We start from the raw sequence: 22,651 nt of genomic DNA, 5'->3' as shown, positions 1-22,651 counted from the left end.
AGATGCCAATTCAGAACATAGTTCTGCTTCTAGAAAAATTTACTCCCATTTTCTCCAATCCTTACCCAAAAACCTGTGTACCAAGTGACTTCAAGCCCTTCCCCCAAAACATATATACACAGGGCTTCCATGAAACATATTTCCTACTGTCTCTATCATTGCTGTATATGATCAATAATTCATCTGCTTCCTAAAGTATTTCCTCTATTCCTAAAAATATAAACACACATAGTTGAACCCATTAGAAGTAATAAAGGTGCAGAAATAAGAAAGAGCAATAGATGCGGAAAAATGGCCAACTGTCTTGTCCTCGCTGTTCATTATCCTTCTCTCATTTCAAGTATCTGGCTATTTCAATTTATTGCTTTCACCCTTGTAAGAATAAGGTGCATTTTGTCTAGTGAGGCTTCTCTTTGTTTTGCTGAGTCAAAACTGGGAGAAAGTATATGACAAGAGATGAATTATTCTATGATACACTATTTTTTTCCCCTCCAAATGTATAGCCATGATGTATTTTCTGTTAGTTGCTTGGTCCTTAAAATCTAATTTGCTTAAGTCAGTCCCAAACTAGAAACTTGAAAAAAACAAAATCATAAAGATATGGTCCTTAGTCTTCTAATTATCTCTGCAAGTCATCTATCTTCTGCAGCCAGAGCCTCCAAACTGAGGAATCCACTGAAATGAAGACATGTCGACCCTAAACTCTAAGTACCTTTTGCCACAGCATCACTGTATCACTTTCCTTTAGTAAATGAGGTTGGCTTGGGTTGAAAATGTGAAAAATTAAAGAAAGTATTAAAGGAATCAGTCAATCCCCTTCTCACCCCACTACTACTGCCCACCCCGCCCCAGCCTCTGCCCAATTCCTGGCTTAAAAATGATCATCTCTCCTATCTATCTGGTGAATGATCATTGCTCTCAACCACTGCACTTTATATATATTCTCTGTTTTAATCCATCCCAAGACCCTCGGAGATAGGTTTTAACATTCCCATTATACAGCTTAGAAAAATGAGGCCCTAAATGGAAAATAATGCCAAAGGACCATGTCAGTCAACAGAGTTATTTAACAGAGCCCATGCTAATCCTTTGTTAATACTGTAAATTACAGAACATCTTAAAGACTGTATGGATTCAGAACTCCTAAGATTTTTGAATTTTAAAATTTAAAAATACATACCTGTTTTTTCCTTGAATTTGTTTTGGGAAACAGGTCTGCTGACAACACAGATGTAAATGGAGAACAGCATAGCTCAGGAAAAGGGTTTGGAATAGATGGCATTTCCGGAACATCAAGATCTTTCTTTTTTCTCCTACAGCAAGAGAACATAGGATGTAATTTACATAAAACAGAATGTAAAATATAATTGCTGTCAGGATTAAAAAGTGTGCTAAGGCGAACATGTACCACTCTGTGACAAAGCTCATATTATATAAAGTATACAGAAAAGGTCTGTGATGTACTTTCTATGGGTCAAAATATAGTATGTTAATTAGATACAAACAAATCTCCTATAGTTCCTCTTTCTCTCTCTCTCTCTCTCTCTCTCTCTCTCTCTCTCCTCCCACCCCTCCCCCCACCTCTGCCTTCTCTCTCTCTTTTGCCTTTAAATCACCAGGCATAGAAACTCCATCACTTTTGATAATTTTCCTGAAACAGAAATATAGACTATACAATTACTAATCCAAACATCACCTGAGAAGTCATACATTGTTATGCATCCATGATATCGACAGTCTCTAAGTTGCATTTAGTGCATTCATCCTTATGATATTTTGCTAATCACTTTTGGAAGTTATGATTTATTAATTACAGCTGTGGCTCATCTCACTTCAAATTTCATTCACAATGTTACCCACACACAGTCTGTTGATTTTTCAAGTGCTTATAGATATTAAACAGCAAGGCAGTGTTTTGAGGAGGTAAGTTAATAGAACTTGCTAGTATAAATGTATTATAGTCCACTGGAGAGTAATTTTAACTTCACTGAAGTTGGAACGCTTTGAAAATCAGGAAAAAAAAGTAACATTTAAATGTATGAATATAAAGGACTATAGATTTTTGTATTGTTGTAACCTTTTTTCTTTCCGAAAGTATGTGCAACTCTAAAGGCACTTAGTGCTGAATGCTGTGGAGATTGGGAAACCCTTTAAAGCCTCTATTCTTTCCTGCCGAACAGCAAGACTGCTCAAATGTCAATCCATGCTTTGCTTCTACAGGGTCGCTGTAAGACTCTATGTGGGAGGTGAATACATTTATGCTACGATTTTTTAAAATACATAAAATAAAATAGAGTTTACTTTGTGAAAATGCATGGCGACGAAGGAACAGAAGGTGATCGACCTGCAGCCTGACCTCCTAGTTTCACCACCGATGGGCAGAGGCGAGAGAGATGAGAGCTCTCAATGAAACAGTGATGCTATTTATAAGGCGCTGTGAGATCGCAATGTCCTGCTGATCCGGTAGGAGCCAGCTCAAAGGGGATTGTCTTCAGAGACTTTTACAAACTTGGCCCAGCTCTGGGCACATGGCTCACCCCCTAGGACCGCCTCCTCACCCCCTCGCCGGCTGCCCAGCCAGGACACTCCCCCGCGCCTTCCAGGGTTGCCTACCTGTCTGCAGCACAGCCGCGGGTCCCGTCCGGAGGGGGCAGGAGCGCTCGCGCGTGCAGCCAGGGGGCCGGCGCCAGGTCGTGGGCGTCGCCCCTCCCTTGGGCAGCGCCACACACCTGGGCGGCCAGCGGCGAATCCCGGGCAGCCGCCCTGCCCGCGGCGCTCTGCCCATCTTGCAGGGAAGTGGTCATTGTCGCCGACCGGGGGGCTCGGGCGTCATGGGAGACTCCGCGCGTGGGGAGAAGGGGATCGCGCGGCGGGAGGCGAGGTGCGGGCTAGGCAGCCCGAGCGCTCTGCAGGTGTGGTGGCCTCGCCGCCTGCGCTCGGGTTCCGGCGGCTGAGACGCTCGGCCGAGCAATCTGCGAGGCGGCGGGGGAGGGGAGGGGGCGGAGGAGGAGGGTGGGGAGAGGGGAGGAGCGGCCGGTGGGTGGGGGCCGCGGGCGGCGAGGCGAGGCGCGGAGGGGGCGGGGAGGGCGCGAGAGCGGCTGGCCTGCCCCGCGCGTGGCCCGTGGCGCTCGGGGCCCCTGGCATTACTCCCGCGCCGTCCGATCCGGGACGCGAGGCCGGGACCGCCGCCTCCCCAGGTGGGCACCGGGGCGCGAGGCTGAGCCCAGGGTCTGGGCGGCCCCGGCGCCGCTGAAGGCGGGGACCCAGCCTAGCGGGCGCTCCCGCTGGGCTTGCCGGGAGGACCGCAGGCGGGATAGGGGTCCGCGCAGCCCTGACCCTCATACACTTGCATTCTTCTGCTCTGCCATCTGAGATCACCTAAGCTGTTGCTGGGCCGCCATGACAGTCCCCACCGGTCCAAGAGGCCAGGAGGCCAGGAGGTCAGGACACCAGGGGGTTTGCCCCAGTCCTTCCCCACGTGCCTCTTCTTCCATCCACTCCGCAGCCAAAGACTGGGGGGTTGATGGGGAGCAAAGAGTCCAATCGTTATAGAAAACTACTGAGATTTTGAGAATTCTCAGTAAAGCATGAGTAAACCTGAGGGTATCTGGAATTAGACTATTAGTTTTATGGTAATGAGAGAAGCTTACATTAATGAATTCCAGGTTGCCTTACGCTACCTATTCCATCCTCTCAACAGCTCCATAAATTAGATGTTTATCTCATTTTACACAAAAGAAAACTGGGGCTCAAAACCATCGAGTACCTTGCACTAGTAACAGAGCACTAGTAGCTGGTGGAGTCAATATTCCAACCCAGAAGCTTCCTTCTCAAAAACCCAGACTGTTTGAAATAGTAACGACATTATTATGCTCACCCTCTGAGATGCAGCAACCCTACTCTGAAATGCTGGGTGATCCTGTTTCTGCTCTTCCAGTAAGTGTGCCTGTCCCTATGCACTGTTGAGGATTTCCAAATGTTTCACGGGGTCTTTGTTCTTTGACCAAATTAGGTAATATCTGTCCCTGGCATGTGCTTTACCAGGTTTTCTTAATTTCAACAACCTCTGCCCAGGGAAAGGTAAACACTGCCTCCAGAAGAAAGCAGCAGCTCCCCTCCCCCATCTCAGTGCTTCCTCGCCCACCGAGGCACCGACCACTGGAGAACCCAGGGGTCACTAATTCCCAGCCTGTGAGGAAACCTGGGGCACTCCGTGAAGACAGAAAATCCTTGAATCACAGTTCAGGGAATCCAAGTTCTTTATTTTCCTAATGTCAAAATTAAGGCCCAGAAGTGACCTGGGTCACAGCGGGTGTGATCTCTAGGATCTTTTATACCAGGGGTCCCCAACCCCTGGGCCCTGGACCACACCTTACCAGTCCATGAACTGTGAGAAACCAGGCCGCACAGCAGGAGGTGAGCGGCTGGTGAACCAGCATTACCGCGAGAGCTCCGTCTCCTGTCAGATCAGCTGGGCATTAGATTCTTATAAGAGAGCGAACCCCATTGGTGAACTATGCCTGCCAGGGATCTAGGTTGCTCCTTACGAGAATCTAACAAATGCCTGATGATCTGAGGTGGAACAGTTTCATCTCGAAACCATCACCCCCACCCCATTCGTGGAAAAATTTTCTTCCATGAAACCGGTCCCTGGTGCCAAAAAGGTTGGGGACACTGCAGTTTATACAATACTTTGGCTAAGCTAGGACAAAATGGTGATTCTCCTTCTCAGGAAAAAATAATAATAATAACCATGATGATAACTAACATTTATTGACACATGTGCCAGACAAAGCCCTCACTCACATCCAGTTCTCTGAATTACAGATTCTATGCCTGAGTTCAAGTGAATTTAATTTAAAAGCATACAGATATACTGAGGTTATTCCAGCAAAAAACAAATAAGGTATGTAGTTGCAGACAACTTGAACTAAAGAAACAAAGAAATAAGTAAACTTTAATCATTAACGTCATTATCCCAATTTTATCCAGAACTCTTGCAGGCAGCCACTTCTTCTGAGAATAATATAGTTGAGCACATGAATTAGTGGCTGAAGTTTACTGTCTCCACTCCCAACAACACTCTCTCTCTCTCTCTTTCTCCCCCCTTCCTCTCTCTCTCTCTCTCTCTCACACACACACACACACACACACACACACACGGGGGGCGGAGACAGAGAGAGAGAGAAAGAAAGAGAGCACATTTTTTATTTTTCTTTTTTTCTTGGGGAAAGGGATAGGTGAAATCTGCATATGTCTTTGGAATCACTGGAAATGCTATTCCCAATGTGCATCTTGCTCCACATCTTAGCATAATTGCCATAATTTCTTAACCTCAAGAAAGAGTATTCCTTGGTTGGAAAGATATCTCTATTTTGTCTCCCCTTTCCAAGCATTCTCCTATTTAGTGGAAATCCAGGGAGGGTCAATTTGCAGGCTTTATGCTGGTCCTCTGACCCCAATGGGTAGAAATTGTAATCCCTGAGATTACCAGGGGCAAAAAGAAAAGGAACAGGTCTCTGAGAATGAGAAACTAAATAATTTTGTCTTGTAGATTGGCACTAAATGTTAAATTTACTCCCAGTAATACCTTGAGAATCTGTAACAAGAGTTTTTAGAATTAGCTCATTCACATTTTTGAAGCAAGTCAATAAAAGAACTAGGTTTTTTCATCCAAATGGTTTACAAAAAAAGATTCTAAATAAAGAACTATGCGGTATAAAATGTACAGAATCCCGTCAGACCTGCTACAGCCTAAGAAAATAGAGGTATTTTTCTATAAAAGAGAAGATTTAAAAGAGAAATTTTCATCCTCATAATGAACAGATTTCTGAAACAATAAAGCAGATATGTGGGTATCAAAGAGCAATATCAGTCCCCTGGGTGGCTGTCCTCCTTTTGGACTTGGGCCTGTTGCAGAGAAGCAGCTTGTCCCCTGGCCCCTTTCCTCTGTGGGCCTTTTCTACTCTTTGTCCCTCCCTTTCCTGTCTTTCCTCAGGAATCCCAGTCTTTCTACCCCTCCTGGAAAATGTGTCCTCATTGCATTCCTCTCTCTCTCTGCTCATCAATTAAATTTCTTAACACTTTGTATTGTGAAAGATAACACACATACAGAAAAGAAGTTCATAAACAACAATGTATAATGGCTTATCACAAGGAAAATACTGATGCCAGGTCATGAAATGGATTCTTGTCAGCCTTCCAGAAACTCCTCTTTTGCCCCTCCCTTCAATTCAAAGTTAGTTAATTTGTTTGTTAGTTTCTTGCTTGCTTGCTTGCTTGCTTTTCTTTCTCTCTCTCTCTCCCTCCCCCATTTCTCTTCCTTTCTTCCTCTCTTCCTTTCTTCCTTTCTTTCTTTCCTTTTATTTTACAGTGTCTCTATTGCCCAGGCTGGAGTGCAGTGGCAGGAACATAGCTCACTGCAGCCTTGACATCCCAGGCTCAAGCAATCCAGCCACCTCAGCCTTCCAAATAGCTGAGACCACAGGCACATGCCACCACATTCAGCTCTTTACTTTTAGTAGAGATAAGGTCTCATCATGTTGCCCAAGTTGGTCTCAAACTCCTGGGCTCAAGCAATCCTCCCTCTCCAGCCTTCCGAAGTACTGAGATTACAGGCTTCAGACACCACTCCCAGCCCAATACAAATGTTCAGAATAATCAAATCCTTCTTTTTGTTTATAGTTTACACCTAACTATCCATCCCTCAACGAAATAGATTTTCTAGATTTGATCTTTACATAAATGGAATCATACTGTTTCGCCTTTTTATGTTTGACTTGGTTCCCTTAATATTACATTTGTAATATTCTTCCATGCAGTTGCAAATAGCTGTAGTCTTTTTGTTTTTCTATTGTATGTAATACCACAATTTACTGATCCATCTTACTGCAGAAAGATATCTAGGCTGTTTCCAGCTTTGACTATTATTAATATTGCCACAATGCATATTTTGCACATTTCCCTTGGTATGCATAGGCATGCACTTCTGGGAGGTATACATGTAGGAGTGGCAATGTGAGGTCATGGTATATATATATGTATGTTCGGTTTTAGTAGATATTGCAGTTTCCCGAATTGTTTGTATTGATTTTTATCACTACCAGGAATGCATAAGCTTTCCCAGTTCTTCACATCCTTGACAATTAGTGTATTAGAATTGTCACAGTAGACATTCTGGTGAGTGCATAGCACTATCTCATTGTGGAATTCAACTTTTCTTTATGACTAATGAGTTTGAGCAATTTTTTCTATGATTAGTTACCACTTGGACATCCTCTTTTTGTTTTTCTTTTTGTGAGTTGGAGTCTCGTTCTGCTGCCCAGGCTGGAGTGCAGTGACACAATCATGGCTCAGCTTACTGCAATCTCAACCTCCCGGGCTCAAGCAATCCTCCCTCCTTGAGTTCCCAAAGTGTTGGAATTACAGGGGTGAGCCCCAGAGCCTGGCCTGGACATTCTCTTTTGATGGACCAATTCAAATCTCTTGCCCATTCTTATGATGAGTTGTTTGTCTTTTTCTTACTCACTTATGAGTTATTTTTAAGTTCTGTTTTTATCTTATCTGTGAAGGTATATAGGTTGTTTTTATTAATATGAATAAGTAATATCACAGCCTCACTCATAGAAAAGATTATCCTATCCTCACAACTTTGCAGTGGCTCCTTTGTCATAATTCAATTGCTGATCTACCCATAGGTCTGCTCTGGGCTCTCTGTTCTATTCCACTAGTTTATTTACCAATATTTATGTCAATATCACATTGCCATAATCATTATGATTTATAACAAGTCTTAATACTCAATGGAGCAGGGCTTTTCATTCTGTTCTTCAAGACGGATTCTTCAAGATAGTTAATAGCACAGATCTTAGTCTGAGTTCTGATCTCAAAAGGATGGGTATTAAATATGATATCATATCTTTATCACAGATATCATTTATCAGATGAGAGAAAGGTTCCCTCATTTTCCTTGTTTGCTAAGAATTTTTATTATGAATGAATATTATTAAATCAACTTTTCTGCCTCTAGAGTTGATCATATGGTTTTTCTCCATCATTTTATGTATTAAAAAGTAGTTATGTTGACTTTTTTTTTTTTTAGATAGAGTCTTGCTCTGTCACCCAGGCTGCAGTGCAGTGGTGCAATCTCTGCTCATACAAGCTCCACCTCCCAGGTTCATGCCATTCTCCTGCCTCAGCCTCCCAAGTAGCTGGGACTACAGGCGCCCGCCACCACGCCCAGCTAATTTTTTCTATTTTTAGTAGAGGTGGGTTTTCACCATGTTAGCCAGGATGGTCCCGATCTCCTGACCTCGTGATCCGCCCACCTCAGCCTCCCAAAGTGCTGGGATTACAGACGTGAGCCACGGAGCCCGGCCTAACTGTGTTGACTTTTTTAATGGTAAACTAAGTGTACATTCATAGGATAAACCCTACTCATATCTATACATATATTTAATAAGATTGCTAATATTTTGTTTACACGTTTTTGCACCTATGTTCATGAGTGAGATTGGCCTGAATTTTTCTTTCTTGTAATATTCTTCTGAGATGTTTGTATAGGCTAATGATGGCCTTGTTAGAAATGCAGAGTTTTCCCTCTTTTTCTTTCTTTAAAGAGTTTATACAGATTATTTCTTATATAAACTGTGTTATTTCTTCCTTAATAGTTAATAAAATTTACTTGTCAAGCCATCAGACCCTGTCGTTTTCTTTGTGGAAATGTTTTTAATAAATGATTCAATATCTTTAATAGTTACAGGACTATTCCAAATTCTTATTTTTTCTTTTTTTTTTTTTTTTTTTTTTTGATGGATAGCATAGCTTTATTCAGAGTGAAACCTTCCTTTCACAGAAGAATGAATAAAGGTAAAATAGAGGTACTCTTGTAGATCTGAAAAACAGCTTTCATAAGTCCAGGGGGAATAACCACCGGGAGCGGGGTTGCTTACCTGAGTGTTAAGATGCAGGATGCCCTTGTCTGAGACTGCAGTGTGACTCTCATTTCCTCCCAGGGAGCTGCTAGAGATTAGGACTTGGGTGACAGGAAAGCAAATTGCCTCATCTTACCAAGTGGCTCTCCATAAAGGAACACTTACGGCAGACAAGATCACTTTGAGGAACAATAGGGCTTTCCCACTTATCCACACCATCTGGAGGAAAGGCAAGAATCTGCTGGGGACCATACATCTATCCTGCTACCCCTTCCATCCTCTAGAAGACTCTTACTGGCCCTCATGAAAGTCCTCCCTTGTTCTTGATGCAGAGAAGTGTCTGCAGACATTTATTCCTGTAGTCTTCTGCTTCCTGCTCACCCTACGGAACCAGAGTCAGGGGCTATTCAGACTGGCACAGCCAATGTGTCCTACTGAGGAGCTCCTTTGCTGCTATTGTGTCCAGAATTGGTGGGTTCTTGGTCTCACTGACTTCAAGAATGAAGCCGCGGACCCTGGCGGTGAGTGTTACAGTTCTTAAAGGCGGCATGTCCGGAGTTTGTTCCTTCTGATGTTCGGATGCGTTCGGAGTTTGTTCCTTCTGATGTTCGGATGTGTTCGGAGTTTGTTCCTTCTGATGTTCGGATGTGTTTGGAGTTTCTTCCTTCTGGTGGGTTCGTGGTCTCGCTGGCTCAGGAGTGAAGCTGCAGACCTTGGCGGTGAGTGTTACAGCTCTTAAGGCGGCGCAGCTGGAGTTGTTCGTTCCTCCAGGTGGGCTCGTGGTCTCGCTGGCTTCAGGAGTGAAGCTGCAGACCTTCGCGGTGAGTGTTACAGCTCATAAAAGCAGTGTGGACCCAAAGAGTGAACTGTAGCAAGATTTATTGCAAAGAGCGAAAGAACAAAGCTTCCACAGTGTGAAAGGGGACCCTAGCTGGTTGCCACCGTTAGGCTCCAGCAGCCTGCTTTTGTTCTCTTATCTGGCCCCACCCACATCCTGCTGATTGGTAGAGCCCAGTGGTCTGTTTTGACAGGGCGCTGACTGGTGCCTTTACAATCCCTGAGCTAGACACAAAGGTTCTCCACGTCCCCACTAGATTAACTAGATACAGTGTCCATACAAAGGTTCTCCAAGGCCCCACCAGAGTAGCCAGATAGAGAGTGTCCATAGGTGCATTCACAGACCCTGAGCAAGACACAGGGTGCTGATTGGTGTATTTACAATCCCTGAGCTAGACATAAAGGTTCTCCACTTCTCCACCAGACTCAAGAGCCCAGCTGGCTTCACCCAGTGGATCCCACACCGGGGCTGCAGGTGGAGCTGCCTGCCAGTCCCATGCCGTGTGCTCGCACTCCTCAGCCCTTGGGTGGTCGATGGGACTGGGCGCCGTGGAGCAGGGGGTGGCGCTCGTCAGGGAGACTTGGGCTGCACAGGAGCCCACGGAGGGGGTGGGAGGCTCAGGCATGGCGGACTGCAGGTCCCGAGCCCTGCCCCGCGGGAAGGCAGCTAAGGCCCAGTGAGAAATCCAGCGCAGCGCCAGTGGTCTGGCACTGCTGGGGGACCCAGTACACCCTGCGCAGCCGCTGGCCCGGGTGCTAAGCCCCTCATTGCCCGGGGCCGGCAGGGCCGGCCTGCTGCTCCGAGTGTGGGGCCGCCAAGCCCACGCCCACCCAGAAGTCCAGCTGGCCCTCAAGCGCCGCGCGCAGCCCCGGTTCTGCTCGCGCCTCTCCCTCCACACCTCCCTGCAAGCTAAGGGAGCTGGCTCTGGCCTTGGCCAGCCCAGAAAGGGGCTCCCACAGTGCAGCGGTGGGCTGAAGGGCTCCTCAAGTGCCACCAAAGTGGGAGCCCAGGCAGAGGAGATGCCGAGAGCGAGTGAGGGCTGTGAGGACTGCCAGCATGCTGTCACCTCTCACTATGTTTTGAACCCATGACTCTCACCCTGAGCACAACCAATTGGCCCAGGTAAGGGTGGTGCTGATGCAAATGCAGCATCAAAAGGCTGGCCAATCACCTCTCACCTACAGATATTAGGTTGGTGCAAAAGCAACTGTGGTTTTTTCAATTACTGCAAGTACTTTTGCACCAGCCTAAAAATCAGTCCTAAGCCTGAGCAATTCTACTTCCTAAGTATTTCTCCCTCTTTTCTGTTCATATCTCTTCTTTTTTTTATTATTATACTTTTAAGTTTTAGGGTACATGTGCACAACGTGCAGGTTAGTTACATATGTATACATGTGCCATGTTGGTGTGCTGCACCCATTAACTCGCCATTTAACATTAGGTGTATCTCCTAATGCTATCCCTCCCCCCTCCCCTCACCCTACAACAGGCCCTGGTGTGTGATGTTCCCCTTCCTGTGTCCATGTGTTCTCATTGTTCAATTCCCACCTATGAGTGAGAACATGCAGTGTTTGTTTTTTTGTCCTTGTGACAGTTTGCTGAGAGTGATGGTTTCCAGGTTCATCCATGTCCCTACAAAGGAAATGAACTCATCATTTTTTATGGCCACATAGTATTCCATGGTGTATATGTGCCACATTTTCTTAATCCAGTCTGTCATTGTTGGACATTTGGCTTGGTTCCAAGTCTTTGCTATTGTGAATAGTGCCACAATAAACATACCTGTGCATGTGTATTTATAGCAGCATGATTTATAATCCTTTGGGTATATACCTAGTAATGGGATTGCTGTGTCAAATGGTATTTCTAGTTCTAGATCCCTGAGGAATTGCCACACTGACTTCCACAATGGTTGAACTAGTTTACAGTCCCACCAACAGTGTAAAAGTGTTCCTATTTCTCCACATCCTCTCCAGCACCTGTTGTTTCCTGACTTTTTAATGATCGCCATTCTAACTGGTGTGAGATGGTATCTCATTGTGGTTTTGATTTGCATTTCTCTGATGGCCAGTGATGATGAGCATTTTTTCATGTGTCTTTTGGCTGCATAAATGTCTTCTTTTGAAAAGTGTCTGTTCATATCCTTTGCCCATTTTTTCGATGGGGTTGTTTGTTTTTTTCTTGCAAATTTGATTTTTTCTACTGTCAATTTTGACAAGTAGTATTTTCTAGGAATGTATCTCTTTCATCTAAATTTTAAACTTTTTAATATCTGAAGGATTTACTATGCTTCCCTATGTCCATTCCTGACATTGGATATTAGTGCTTTCTCTCCTTTTTTCTTGATTATATTCCCCAGAGTTTATCAAGTTTTTAAGCTTTTCAAGAATAACCTTATTTTTCATTTGTGTTTTATTTTGTTAATTTCTATACTTTTTTTTTGAGATGGAGTCTCACTCTGTCACCCAGGCTGGAGTGCAGTGGCACAATTTCAGCTCACTGCAACCTCTGCCTCTCTGGTTCAAGCAATTCTCCTGCTTCAGCCTCCTCAGTAGCTGGGATTACAGGCATCCACCACCACGCCCAGTTAATTTTTTGTACTTTTAATAGAGACGGGGTTTCACCATGTTGGCCAGGCTGGTCTCGAACTCCTGACCTCAGGCAGTCCACCCGCCTCAGCCTCCCAAAGTGCTGGGATTACAAGCGTGAGCCACTGCTCCTGACCTCTATCTTTTTCTTTCTTATTTCCCTCCTTCTTTTTCTGGTTTTTTGATTATTTTTTGTTGATATTCTAAATATTTTACATGGAAAGCTTATTGATGTTTAGCTTTCCTTATTTTCTAATATTCACATTTAAAGACATTCATTTCCCTCCAGGTATGATTTTTAACTGTATCCTTGAAGTTTTAGCATATTGATTTGTATTATTATTCAGTTCAAAGTATTTTATACTTTCCATTGCAATATTCTCCTAGCTGTCGATTTTGATTCTTTAAAATATTTAATTTAACTACCTTGTTATCACAGACTATACTTTATGTAATTTCAGTCCTTTGAAATTTGTTGAAACTTACTTTATGGCACAGACTATGGTCAATTTTTAATAATATTCTATGTATGATATAGAAGAAGAGGTTTTCTCAAATTTCTTCACTTATGTATGTGTAGGTCAATTAGGACAAATGTGTTAACCATGCTGTTTAAATTCCTCATTCTTACTGATTTTTTGTTTATTCTATTAGCTCCTGAGAGATGTTATATTAAAATTTTATCACTCAATCACTTTCTATTAGCAATCACTCTCCATTTTACTCCAACCTACCCAGTCCCAGGTAACCATTAATTTACTTCCTGTCTCTATAGATTTGCTTATTCTAGATATTTCATATAAAAGGAATTGTACAATATGTGTATTTTTTATGAATGGATTTTTTCACTTTGCATATGTTTTTAAGGTGCATACATATTGTATCATGTATCTGTACTTTATTATATTTTTAGTGAAGAATAAAGTTATATGTATTTACATTTTTTATTCATTCAATTGATGGACATTTGGATTGCTTCCACTTTTTGGCTATTGTGAATACTGACACAATGAAGATTTGTGTACAAGTATTTGTTTGGACATATGTTTTGATTTCTCTTTAGAATTGCTGGGTGATGTGATATCTCTACATTTAATAATCTGAGGACTACCAGAATGTTTTCCAAAGTATTTGCACCATGCTACTTTCCCATCAGCAATCTATGAAGGATCCAGTTTCTCCACATCCTAACTAACACTTGTTATGATCTGTCTTTTTTATTATAGTCATTCCAGTGGGTGCCAACTGGTGTCTCATTATGGTTTTGATATGCATTTTCCAGATGGCTAATGATGTTGAGTATATTTTCATGTGCCTATTGGCCATTTGCATATTGTCTTTGGAGAAATGTCTATTCAGATCCTGCCTGCTTTTTAATTGAGTCATTTGTCTTTTTATTATTGACCTTAATTGTTCTGTACATATTCTAGGTACAAATCGCTTATCAGATTTATGATTTGCAAATTTTTCTCTCATATGGGGAGTTGACTTTTCACTTTTTTGATGATATCTTTGAACCAAAAATGCTTTTAATTATGATGAAGTACAATTTATATTTTCCTTTGGACACTTTTGATTTTGTGATCCTATGAAAGCTTTTCCTATGCGAAGGTCACAAAGATTTACTCCTATATTTGTTTCTAAGAGTTTTATGGTTTTAGTCCTTACATGTACATTGTGATAATTTTGAGTTAATATTTGTGTATGGTATGAGGAAGGAGTCCAACTTCTTTCTTTTGCATGTATATATCCAGTTGTCCAGCATCAATCAGTAAAAACACTATTAGTTTCCCATTGAATTGTCTTGGCACCCTTGTCAAAAATCAATTGACCATAAATATGAGAGTTTATTTCTGAGCTCTCAGATCTAGTCCATCGATTTGTCTATTCTTCTGCTGAACCACATTATTTTTATTATTGTAGCTTTGTAGTAAACTTTAAATTTTGAAATCAGGGGACCAGGGATGGTGGCTCACAACTGTAACCGCAGCACTTTGTGAGGCCAAGGCAGGTGAATGGCTTGAGCCCAGGAGTTCAAGACCAGCCTAGTCAACATGGTGAAACCTCGTTTCTACAAAAACAATACGAAAGTTATCCAGGTTTGGTGGTGTGTGCTTATAGTCCCAGCTACTCATGAGGCTGAGGCAGGAGGATCATTTGAACCTGGGAGGCAAAGATTGCAGTATGCCAAGATCATCGTGCCACTGTACTCCAGCCTGGGTGACAGAACCAGACCCTATTTCAAAAAAAAAAAAATTAGATCACAAATTGTGAGTCCCCCAACTTTGTTTTTCTTTTTTAAGATTATTTAAGCTATTCTGAGTCCCTTGAATTCCTGCATGAATTTTCAGATCAGCTAATGCAGAGGAGCCAGCTTGGATTTTGGTAGGGATTGCATTGAATCTGGGGTTCAAGTTCGGGAGCATTGCCCTCTTAACAATATTAAGTTTTCCAATGAACGTGGATTATCTTTCCACTTATTTGTGTGTTCTGTAGTTTTGTTTTAAAATGTTTTATAATTTTAAGATTATAAATGTTGTACTTTTTTAAAAATTTATTCCTAAGTATTTTGTTCTTTTTAATGTTATTATAAATGGATTGTTTTCTTATATTTCCATATTGTTTATTCTTTTTTTTTTTTTTTTTTTTTTGAGACGGAGTCTCGCTCTGTCGCCCAGGCTGGAGTGCAGTGGCACGATCTCGGCTCACTGCAAGCTCCACTTCCCAGGTTCACGCCATTCTCCTGCCTCAGCCTCTCCAAGTAGCTGGGACTACAGGCGCCCGCCACCACGCCCGGCTAATTTTTTGTATTTTTAGTAGAGATGGGGTTTCACCGTGGTCTCGATCTCCTGACCTCGTGATCCGCCCGCCTCGGCCTCCCAAAGTGCTGGGATTACAAGCGTGAGCCACCGCGCCCGGCCCCAGATTGTTTATTCTTAATATGAAAACAAAATTGATTTGCATATTGACTATGTGTCCTTGCATCTTCGCTGAGTTAGTTTATTAGTTCTAATAGTTTTTGTTTTTATTGTTGTATCTTTTAGTGGATTTCCTAGGATTTTCTATAGGTAAGACTATGTCATCTGCAAACAGAGACAATTTTAGTTCTTTCTTTCTTCCTTCCTTCCTCCTTTCTTCCTTCCCTCCTTCCTTTCTTTCTTTTCCTAGAACCTCCAACACAATGTTGAATGGAAGTGCCAAGAACATAAATTCTTGTCTTTTTCTGATCGTAAGGGAAAATAGTCAATCTTTCAGCACTACATACTATGTTTGCTGTTGGTTTGTTATAAATGTCAAGTTGAAAATGTTGCATTATCAAGTTGAAAATGTTGCTTCTCTTCCTAGTTTCTAGAGTGTTTTTATTATGAAGAGGCATTGGGTTTTGTCAAACTATTTTTCTGTTCCTCTTCACATTTAAAGGATGTTTTTGTTGGCTATAGAATTATTGGTTGGCACTAATTTCTTTCAACATTTTGAATATATTCTTTCATTGTTCTGGCTTAATTTTTTGTATTGAGATATCACATGTCAGCCTAAAATTAACAAATGCTCCTGGGAAGAGGGAGGCTTTTCATCAAATCATAACATAGTCTATACTTTATTCATTTAGAACAGGACTTCTTTAGCCCCCTAGCTTATTGCTAGTCATTCTACCAAAGCAATTTTTAATTTAATTGGGCCAGGCTTAAGCATCTTCAAACTTTTATAGTGACCATACATTTCTTTCAGTGGCTTTTAGAAGAAAAAGTTCACACCCGAGTAAAATAAAGCATAGGAGAATAATGGTAAAAGGTTAAGTTCCTCTAAGATAGAAGGGTACTACTGCGGCCAACTGGTGCAGGCCCTATTTTATAGGACCACAATCAATTGGGGATCCTAGTATCTTCTGTTAAGTGGTCCTCTCCCATGAAAGACCATTTAAAATAATATTTGGGCCTAATTAAAAATGAAACTTCTAGGAACACTAATTGAGTTGACAGACAAAGATACCTATACTTCTTATGAATTTATTTATTGGTTTTTTTTTTTTTTTTTTTTTAGATGGAGTCTCACTCTTGTTGCCCAGGCTGGAGTGCAGTGGTGCAATCTCGGCTCACCACAACCTCTGCCTCCTAGGTTCAAGCGATTCTCCTGCCTCAGTCTCCTGAATAGCTGGGATTACAGGCATGCGCCAACCATGCCTGGCTAATTTTGTATTTTTAGTAGAGACGAGGTTTCTCCATGTTGCTCAGGCTGGCCTCAAACTCTGACCTCAGGTGATCTGCCTGCCTCAGCCTCCCAAAGTGCTGGGATTACAGGCGTGAGCCACCATGCCGAGACTATGAATTTATTTATTTATCTTTTTTTTGTTTTTTTTGAGATGGAGTCTCGCTCTGTTGCCAGGCTGGAGTGCAGTGGCGCAATCTCAGCTCACTGCAACCTCCGACTCCCTGGTTCAAGCGATTTTCCTGCCTCAGTCTCCTGAGTGGCTGGGATTACAGGCACACGCCACCACGCCCAGCTAATTTTTGTATTTTTAGTACAGACAGGGTTTCACCATGTGGGCCAGGATGGTCTCGATCTCCTGACCTTGCGATGCACCTGTCTCAGCCTCCCAAAGTGCTAGGATTACAGGCATGAGCCACTGCACCCAGCCTATTCATTTATCTTCTAACACAACCTTCAGATGCTCAAACTGCTTCATGTAAAACTTTTAGCATGCTTATGAATTTCCATAATGCACCAATTAAGTCCCCTAATTCTCGGTAGTACCAAACATTTTTCAGCATTTGTAATATTCCTGTTTGTGATTGCTTTGTGGGAAGAAGAAATTTGGGGCCCCATCTGTCAGTCTGTCACTTTTATGAGCTATAGTCAGTACAATATTATTTATTTTAAAGTGGTAAAGAAAACCACAGCAGTACTCCAGGGTGTGTGCTTTATTCTTCAGCCCTTGAAGCACAACTTTTAGTGAGTGCCTCTCGGCACACCTATGCATGCCTGCCCTTATTAGATCAAAACTGTGCATACTCATAGACCTCTGAGCTCCAGATGGCTCACAGTGATCCTGCTACCAGCTTTAATATGGAAGTGTAAAGTACAGCTATTTCATATCTCAACTTTTATTACTCTCAGTAGCTGGATATAGTTCCCATCTTATTGACTTTTATTTAGAAATATAAACAAATTAGTTATCTCTTATTTACAACGGCAGTGCTAGTAAATCCAAGGACTAGCCTTGAATGAATGTCTTAAAGGAGCAGCAGAATTCGATTTTAAAAAGATAAAAAGAAGTAAAAGGATTGGGATTGTGGCAAGATAAAATAGAAACGAAAATTCCCTTGAAGAACGTGCTATAGGAATTGAAAATCTCTGGTACCAGTTTTTAAGTGTTATACCTAAGGAAATAGATGATATACCTAAAGAAATGCTAATATATCCCTTCCCTACAGATTCTCTTTTGGCTTTCATGTTGTAAGGAACTTGGATTTCCCAAGGAATTAGAATATACCAGCAAAGATCAAGTGCTTATATAAGAAAGCTCAGTATTGTGGTTTTGTACCCCATTTATAGCAAGTACACGGATCCCTAAATCCTGTGTTCTGTGGGTGAATAATACTCTCGGCTTTAGTTTATTTTCTTTTCTTATTCTCAGCATTGACCTTGACTTCCTTCTATATATTTTATTTGCATCTATTATTTTTATTGTTATCTTGCTGTATTTGTGCAAGCCACCTCAAATCCTTTTTGGAACAAACTTAGTGATGGATAGATGGACATATAAAAATAACAGTTAACAACTTACTATGTTTACTGTACACTACAGTTTTGTGAGGGGATAAATAACCTGCAGAGTTAAGTGTGGACAAAGCCAGAGAAACACTATTTTGGTAAGATTATTTTGACTTTATACTTTCCCTTTGACTCATGCTGAGCCAATATGTCTTAGAGATTTCTCTCTTATTGGACACTTGAATATCAAAGGGATAGGAGGAAGTTAGAGATAAAATTTCAACCTCCCTTCTGATGCCAACCTGGTACTATTTAAGTCTCATGCCATCTAAGGCCTGCATTTCACATGTCCTCTTCCAACCCCCAAATATCTCTCTCATAAGGGGGCTTACTCAATGTACAAAGGATGCCTAGATAATTTGTATGCTCTTTAAGGATTAAATGGATCATTCATTTATTTCTTATGCATCAATTCTGAGTCTATTGTCTATGGGGTATGGCGTTCTATTAGAAAATCTTGTCTCAGCGTTTAAGAAACTTAAGTCATACATTAACAAACACGTAACAATCTGCAACTTAAAAATCAGTGTGGATATAATGATACTTCTTTTGGCTGGACACTGAAATCTAGTCTTTGACTCTGATTTGCTACGTTGCCTAATGGCAGATACTCAGTCGAGTTCATTCCCACTTATCCAGTGATTTATCTTGCCACATGATGATTCCTAGGCCCTGCTCAAAATTTAGTTCAAAGTTCCAGCTCTTCCTCTGCAAACACTCCCAGCCTCATCATGAGGTAACACCTTGTGCAGTGATCTGTAGCAAACATTTCCATCCCTACCTTTAAGTTTTATAGGAACATGTGGAAACCTCTTCTGCAAATTCTTCAGAAAATGAAGGAAAATAGGAGAGGGGGATCACTCCAGGGCCTCTCTTGGGCTGGATATTCTAGATGCCACATATCTACAAACATGTATTAAGAAAGAAAGACTCCTGCTTTGGAAATTATCTGTCTGGCTATCATAGCCCAAGTCTATCCAATATTTTAATCTGTTCCCCTTCTAGTTCTGATTTTATATGGCTATGTGGGTAGACCAATGTTGGGGGACCAGTTTGTTTGACCGTTGCATTTTCAGGATGAATAAGAGATTGTTGGGCCAGGCACAGTGGCTCACGCTTGTAATCCCAGCACTTTGGGAGGCTGAGACAGGAAGATTGCTTGAGCCCAGGAGTTTGAGACCAGCCTGGGCAACATGGTGAAACCACTTCTCTACAAAAAATACAAAAATTAGCTGGTTATGGTGGTGTGCACCTATAGTCCCAGCTACTCAGAAGACTGAGAGGTGGGAGGATTGCTTGAGCCTGGGACGTCAAAGCTGCAGTGAGCCATGATTGTGCCACTGAACTCCAGCCTGGGTGACAGAGCAAGACCCTGTCTCAGAGAAAAGAAAGAAAAGAAAAAAGGAAGGAAGGAAGGAAGGAAGGAAGGAAGGAAGGAAGGAAGGAGGGAGGGAGGGAGGGAAGGAAGTACATTGTTATTCTGGTTTCAAATATTAGTCTCAAGGATATCATGTGCAAGAGTCACATCCATTAATCCAATCATTTCTAGGTCAAGGCCAGGCATGGTGGCTCACGCCTATAATCCCAGCATTTTGGGAGGCCAAAGTGGGTGGGTCTCTTGAGGTCAGAAGTTTGAGACCAGCCAGGCCAACATGGCAAAACCCTTTCTCTGCTAAAAATATAAAAATTAGCCAAGGATGGTACTACATGCCTGTATTCCCAGCTACTTGGGAGGCTGAGGCAGGAGAATCGCTTGAACCCAGGAGGCAGAGGTTGCAGTGAGCTGAGATTGCACCACTGCACTCCAACCTGGGCAAGAAAGTGAGACTCAGTCTCAAAAAAAAAAAAAAAAAAAAAATCAGATCAAGTTCCTGAGTCTGTAAAGTAGAGTAGACCCTGGGCTCGGGTGAATTTATATTCTTTTTTTTTTTTGAGATGGAGTCTTGCTCTGTCGCCCAGGCTGGAGTGCAGTGGTGCAATCTCAGCTCACTGCAAGCTCCTTCTCCCGGGTTCATGCCATTCTCCTGCCTCAGCCTCCCGAGTAGCTGGGACCACAGCCACTTGCCACCACACCTGGCTAATTTTTTTGTATTTTTAGTAGAGACGGGGTTTCACAGTGTTAGCCAGGATGGTCTCGATTTCCTGACCTCGTGATCCACCCGCCTCAGCCCCTCAAAGTGCTGGGATTACAGGAGTGAGCCACCGCGCCTGGCCAGGTGAATTTATATTCTAAGGCTATTAGCTTGAAGCAGGCAGGGACTGTGTTTAGCTCACTCATTATTCTTTATTTTAAAGTGCCTGATCCATAGTAGACATCTGATGTATCTGAATGAAAGAAAATTCTCCTTTCTCAGGCTTCTTAGAAGTCACTCTACTGACTCTCCTGGTGACATCAATCACATCACACAGGGTTTCCTTTGGTAAGTTGTATTATACCCATTTTATAGATGGAAAAACCAAGATTTAAATTAGTTAAATATCTTTTCTATTATAAAAAATGTAATAGAATGACTTTGAAACCCAGCCGTATAGAATTTCAAAGCTCATGCCCTTTCCATTACATCATGGTGCTCATCAGAATAGAAATAACAGCTAGCTAGAGCTTGAACCTGGGAGTTCAAGCTTCTTGGAAAAGACATAATTTGAACTGGGTTTTTAAGGTTGTGTAGTACTTCAACCTACAAACAGGATACACAATATCAGCAAAATATGAAGGAGCAAGAGATTGCATGCTATATTAGGAAGATATTAAGTAATCAAGTTCAACTTGAGTGTATAAGCTATAAGTAATCAAATGGATGGAGGATGACCCCCAAAAAGTTTGACAGATCTTTAAATTCTTGAATGCCAGATGGAGCAATTTGAACACTCTTCTATAGATAATCAGAAGCAAACAAAGGTTTTCAAAGAACATATGAAACATGATTAAAGCCATGCTTTAGAGTGTGATTCAAGTTGACACGTTCCTTAATTGGAAGTAAAGAGACAATTTAAGAAGCTATTGAAAATAGTGCATGTGATGATAGTAAGGGTAGGACAGTGGGAAAGGAGAGGGACAATTCAAAGAAGCCCTGAGCTTCAAGACAAGGTAGGTAGGGAATGGAGCATTAACAGAAATGGAAGAGTTAAATGGAGAATGTAGGTCAATCATGCTTTTGGTTTTGCATACATTACACTGGCATTGCTTGTAGTATACCCATATGTAGATGGACAGCAGGAAGTTGGAATGCCTGCCTGTAGTTTGAAAAGTCTCCTCTAGAGTCGTCTGTTGGGGATTTTTCTGCAGAGAGACAATAATTGAAATCACAGAGCAAATGAGATTGTCAGAGGCAAGGGTATGAAAAGTAAAGACTTGAACAAACCTCAGGCAGGAACATTCAGGGGGCAGAAGGAGGAAGAAGAAGCCTCAAAGTAGACAGACAAGGCGGGGTTGGAGAGGTAGGTGGCTATTACTTCCCTCAAGGGGTTATTTCTGCTACTTTCAAGACTGAGGACTACTGTCTTAGTTAATGATAGAAGATGATGAAAATAGCTAGGAGGAACTAAGTTGGTAAATATGGATTAGGCCAAGGTAAATTTGATGAGCTGAATATAATTTTTTTGTGACCATTGACTTTTAAAACCTTTTTATTTACAAAGGTTTTAAAACTTTGTAAAATGTTACTTCAAACCTGGTTTATTTTTCCAGCCTTCCCCCTGCCTCCATTTTGAATAAAAGTAGGTTGGTAAAGTCTAGGCAATACTGATGGACAATGGGTTTCTAGGAAATCGTGACTAGAAAACATTTAGGAATACCATTCTAAGTTAACTTTCAGACTTGCTTCAAATGTGAATTGAACTATCAGCGACTGAAGTTATAGAACACTTTGAACTGAAAATAAAGTCAATTAATTGTATAACTTTATCTCAACTATTAAGATGCTCTTTTAGTTTTCTAATATTTTGTCTTTGAAATACTAATCCTTCATTGCCCTCTGGTTTTCAATTTTTAATAAGTTAGATAATATCATTTTACTTTTAAAATTCCAATTTAATATAAGTAACATTTGCTTCTCCATCCTTTCATAATGCTAAACACAAAAAAAATTCTTCTATCTCTGGATATTTTTGGTTGATAAGCATTCAGCATATTTTTGTTGTTTCAGTATATGAGACTTTTGTAAAAAGAAAACAAAAGGTAAGTGAATAAAATAACTTCATTGCTGAAGATCTAAATTTGCTTGCCCAGTCTTCATGAGATCATGTGAGTTCATAGCTCTCTGAATATTTTCTGCTAATCTAGGTATGTTTAGTAAAGAGAGGCTTTGTAAAATTTCTTCTTAATTACAGGACCTTTTTTACAATTTCAGCCTTTGTTTTATTTTATTATTATTATTATTATTTTTTGAGTCAGAGTCTTGCTCTGTCTCCCAGGCTGGAGTGTAGTGGCATGATCTCGGCTCACTGCAACCTCTGGCTCCCAGGTTCAAGTGATTCCCGTGCCTCAACCTCCCGAGTAGCTGGGATTACAGGCACATGAC

General features: G+C 41.7%; 1 protein-coding gene across 1 annotated transcript in view; it reads right to left on the bottom strand.

Annotated features, from left to right (window-relative positions):
- Positions 1-2,976, bottom strand: part of GRB14 (growth factor receptor bound protein 14) — a 127,088-nt gene extending 124,112 nt beyond the window's left edge. The window contains exons 1-2 of the mRNA XM_055291943.1: positions 2,614-2,976; positions 1,181-1,313 (exon numbers count right to left, since the gene is read on the bottom strand). Coding sequence (XP_055147918.1) covers positions 1,181-1,313; positions 2,614-2,804 — 324 coding nt within the window. The 5' untranslated portion in view covers positions 2,805-2,976. The remainder of the gene's footprint in view (positions 1-1,180; positions 1,314-2,613) is intronic.
- Positions 2,977-22,651: the final 19,675 nt, after the last annotated feature.

Source organism: Symphalangus syndactylus, chromosome 9 (assembly GCF_028878055.3).
Source record: "Symphalangus syndactylus isolate Jambi chromosome 9, NHGRI_mSymSyn1-v2.1_pri, whole genome shotgun sequence".
Classification (NCBI taxonomy): Eukaryota; Metazoa; Chordata; class Mammalia; order Primates; family Hylobatidae; genus Symphalangus; species Symphalangus syndactylus.
Note: the sequence above shows the minus strand (reverse complement) of the source record. Positions and strands in the feature narration are given on the sequence as shown.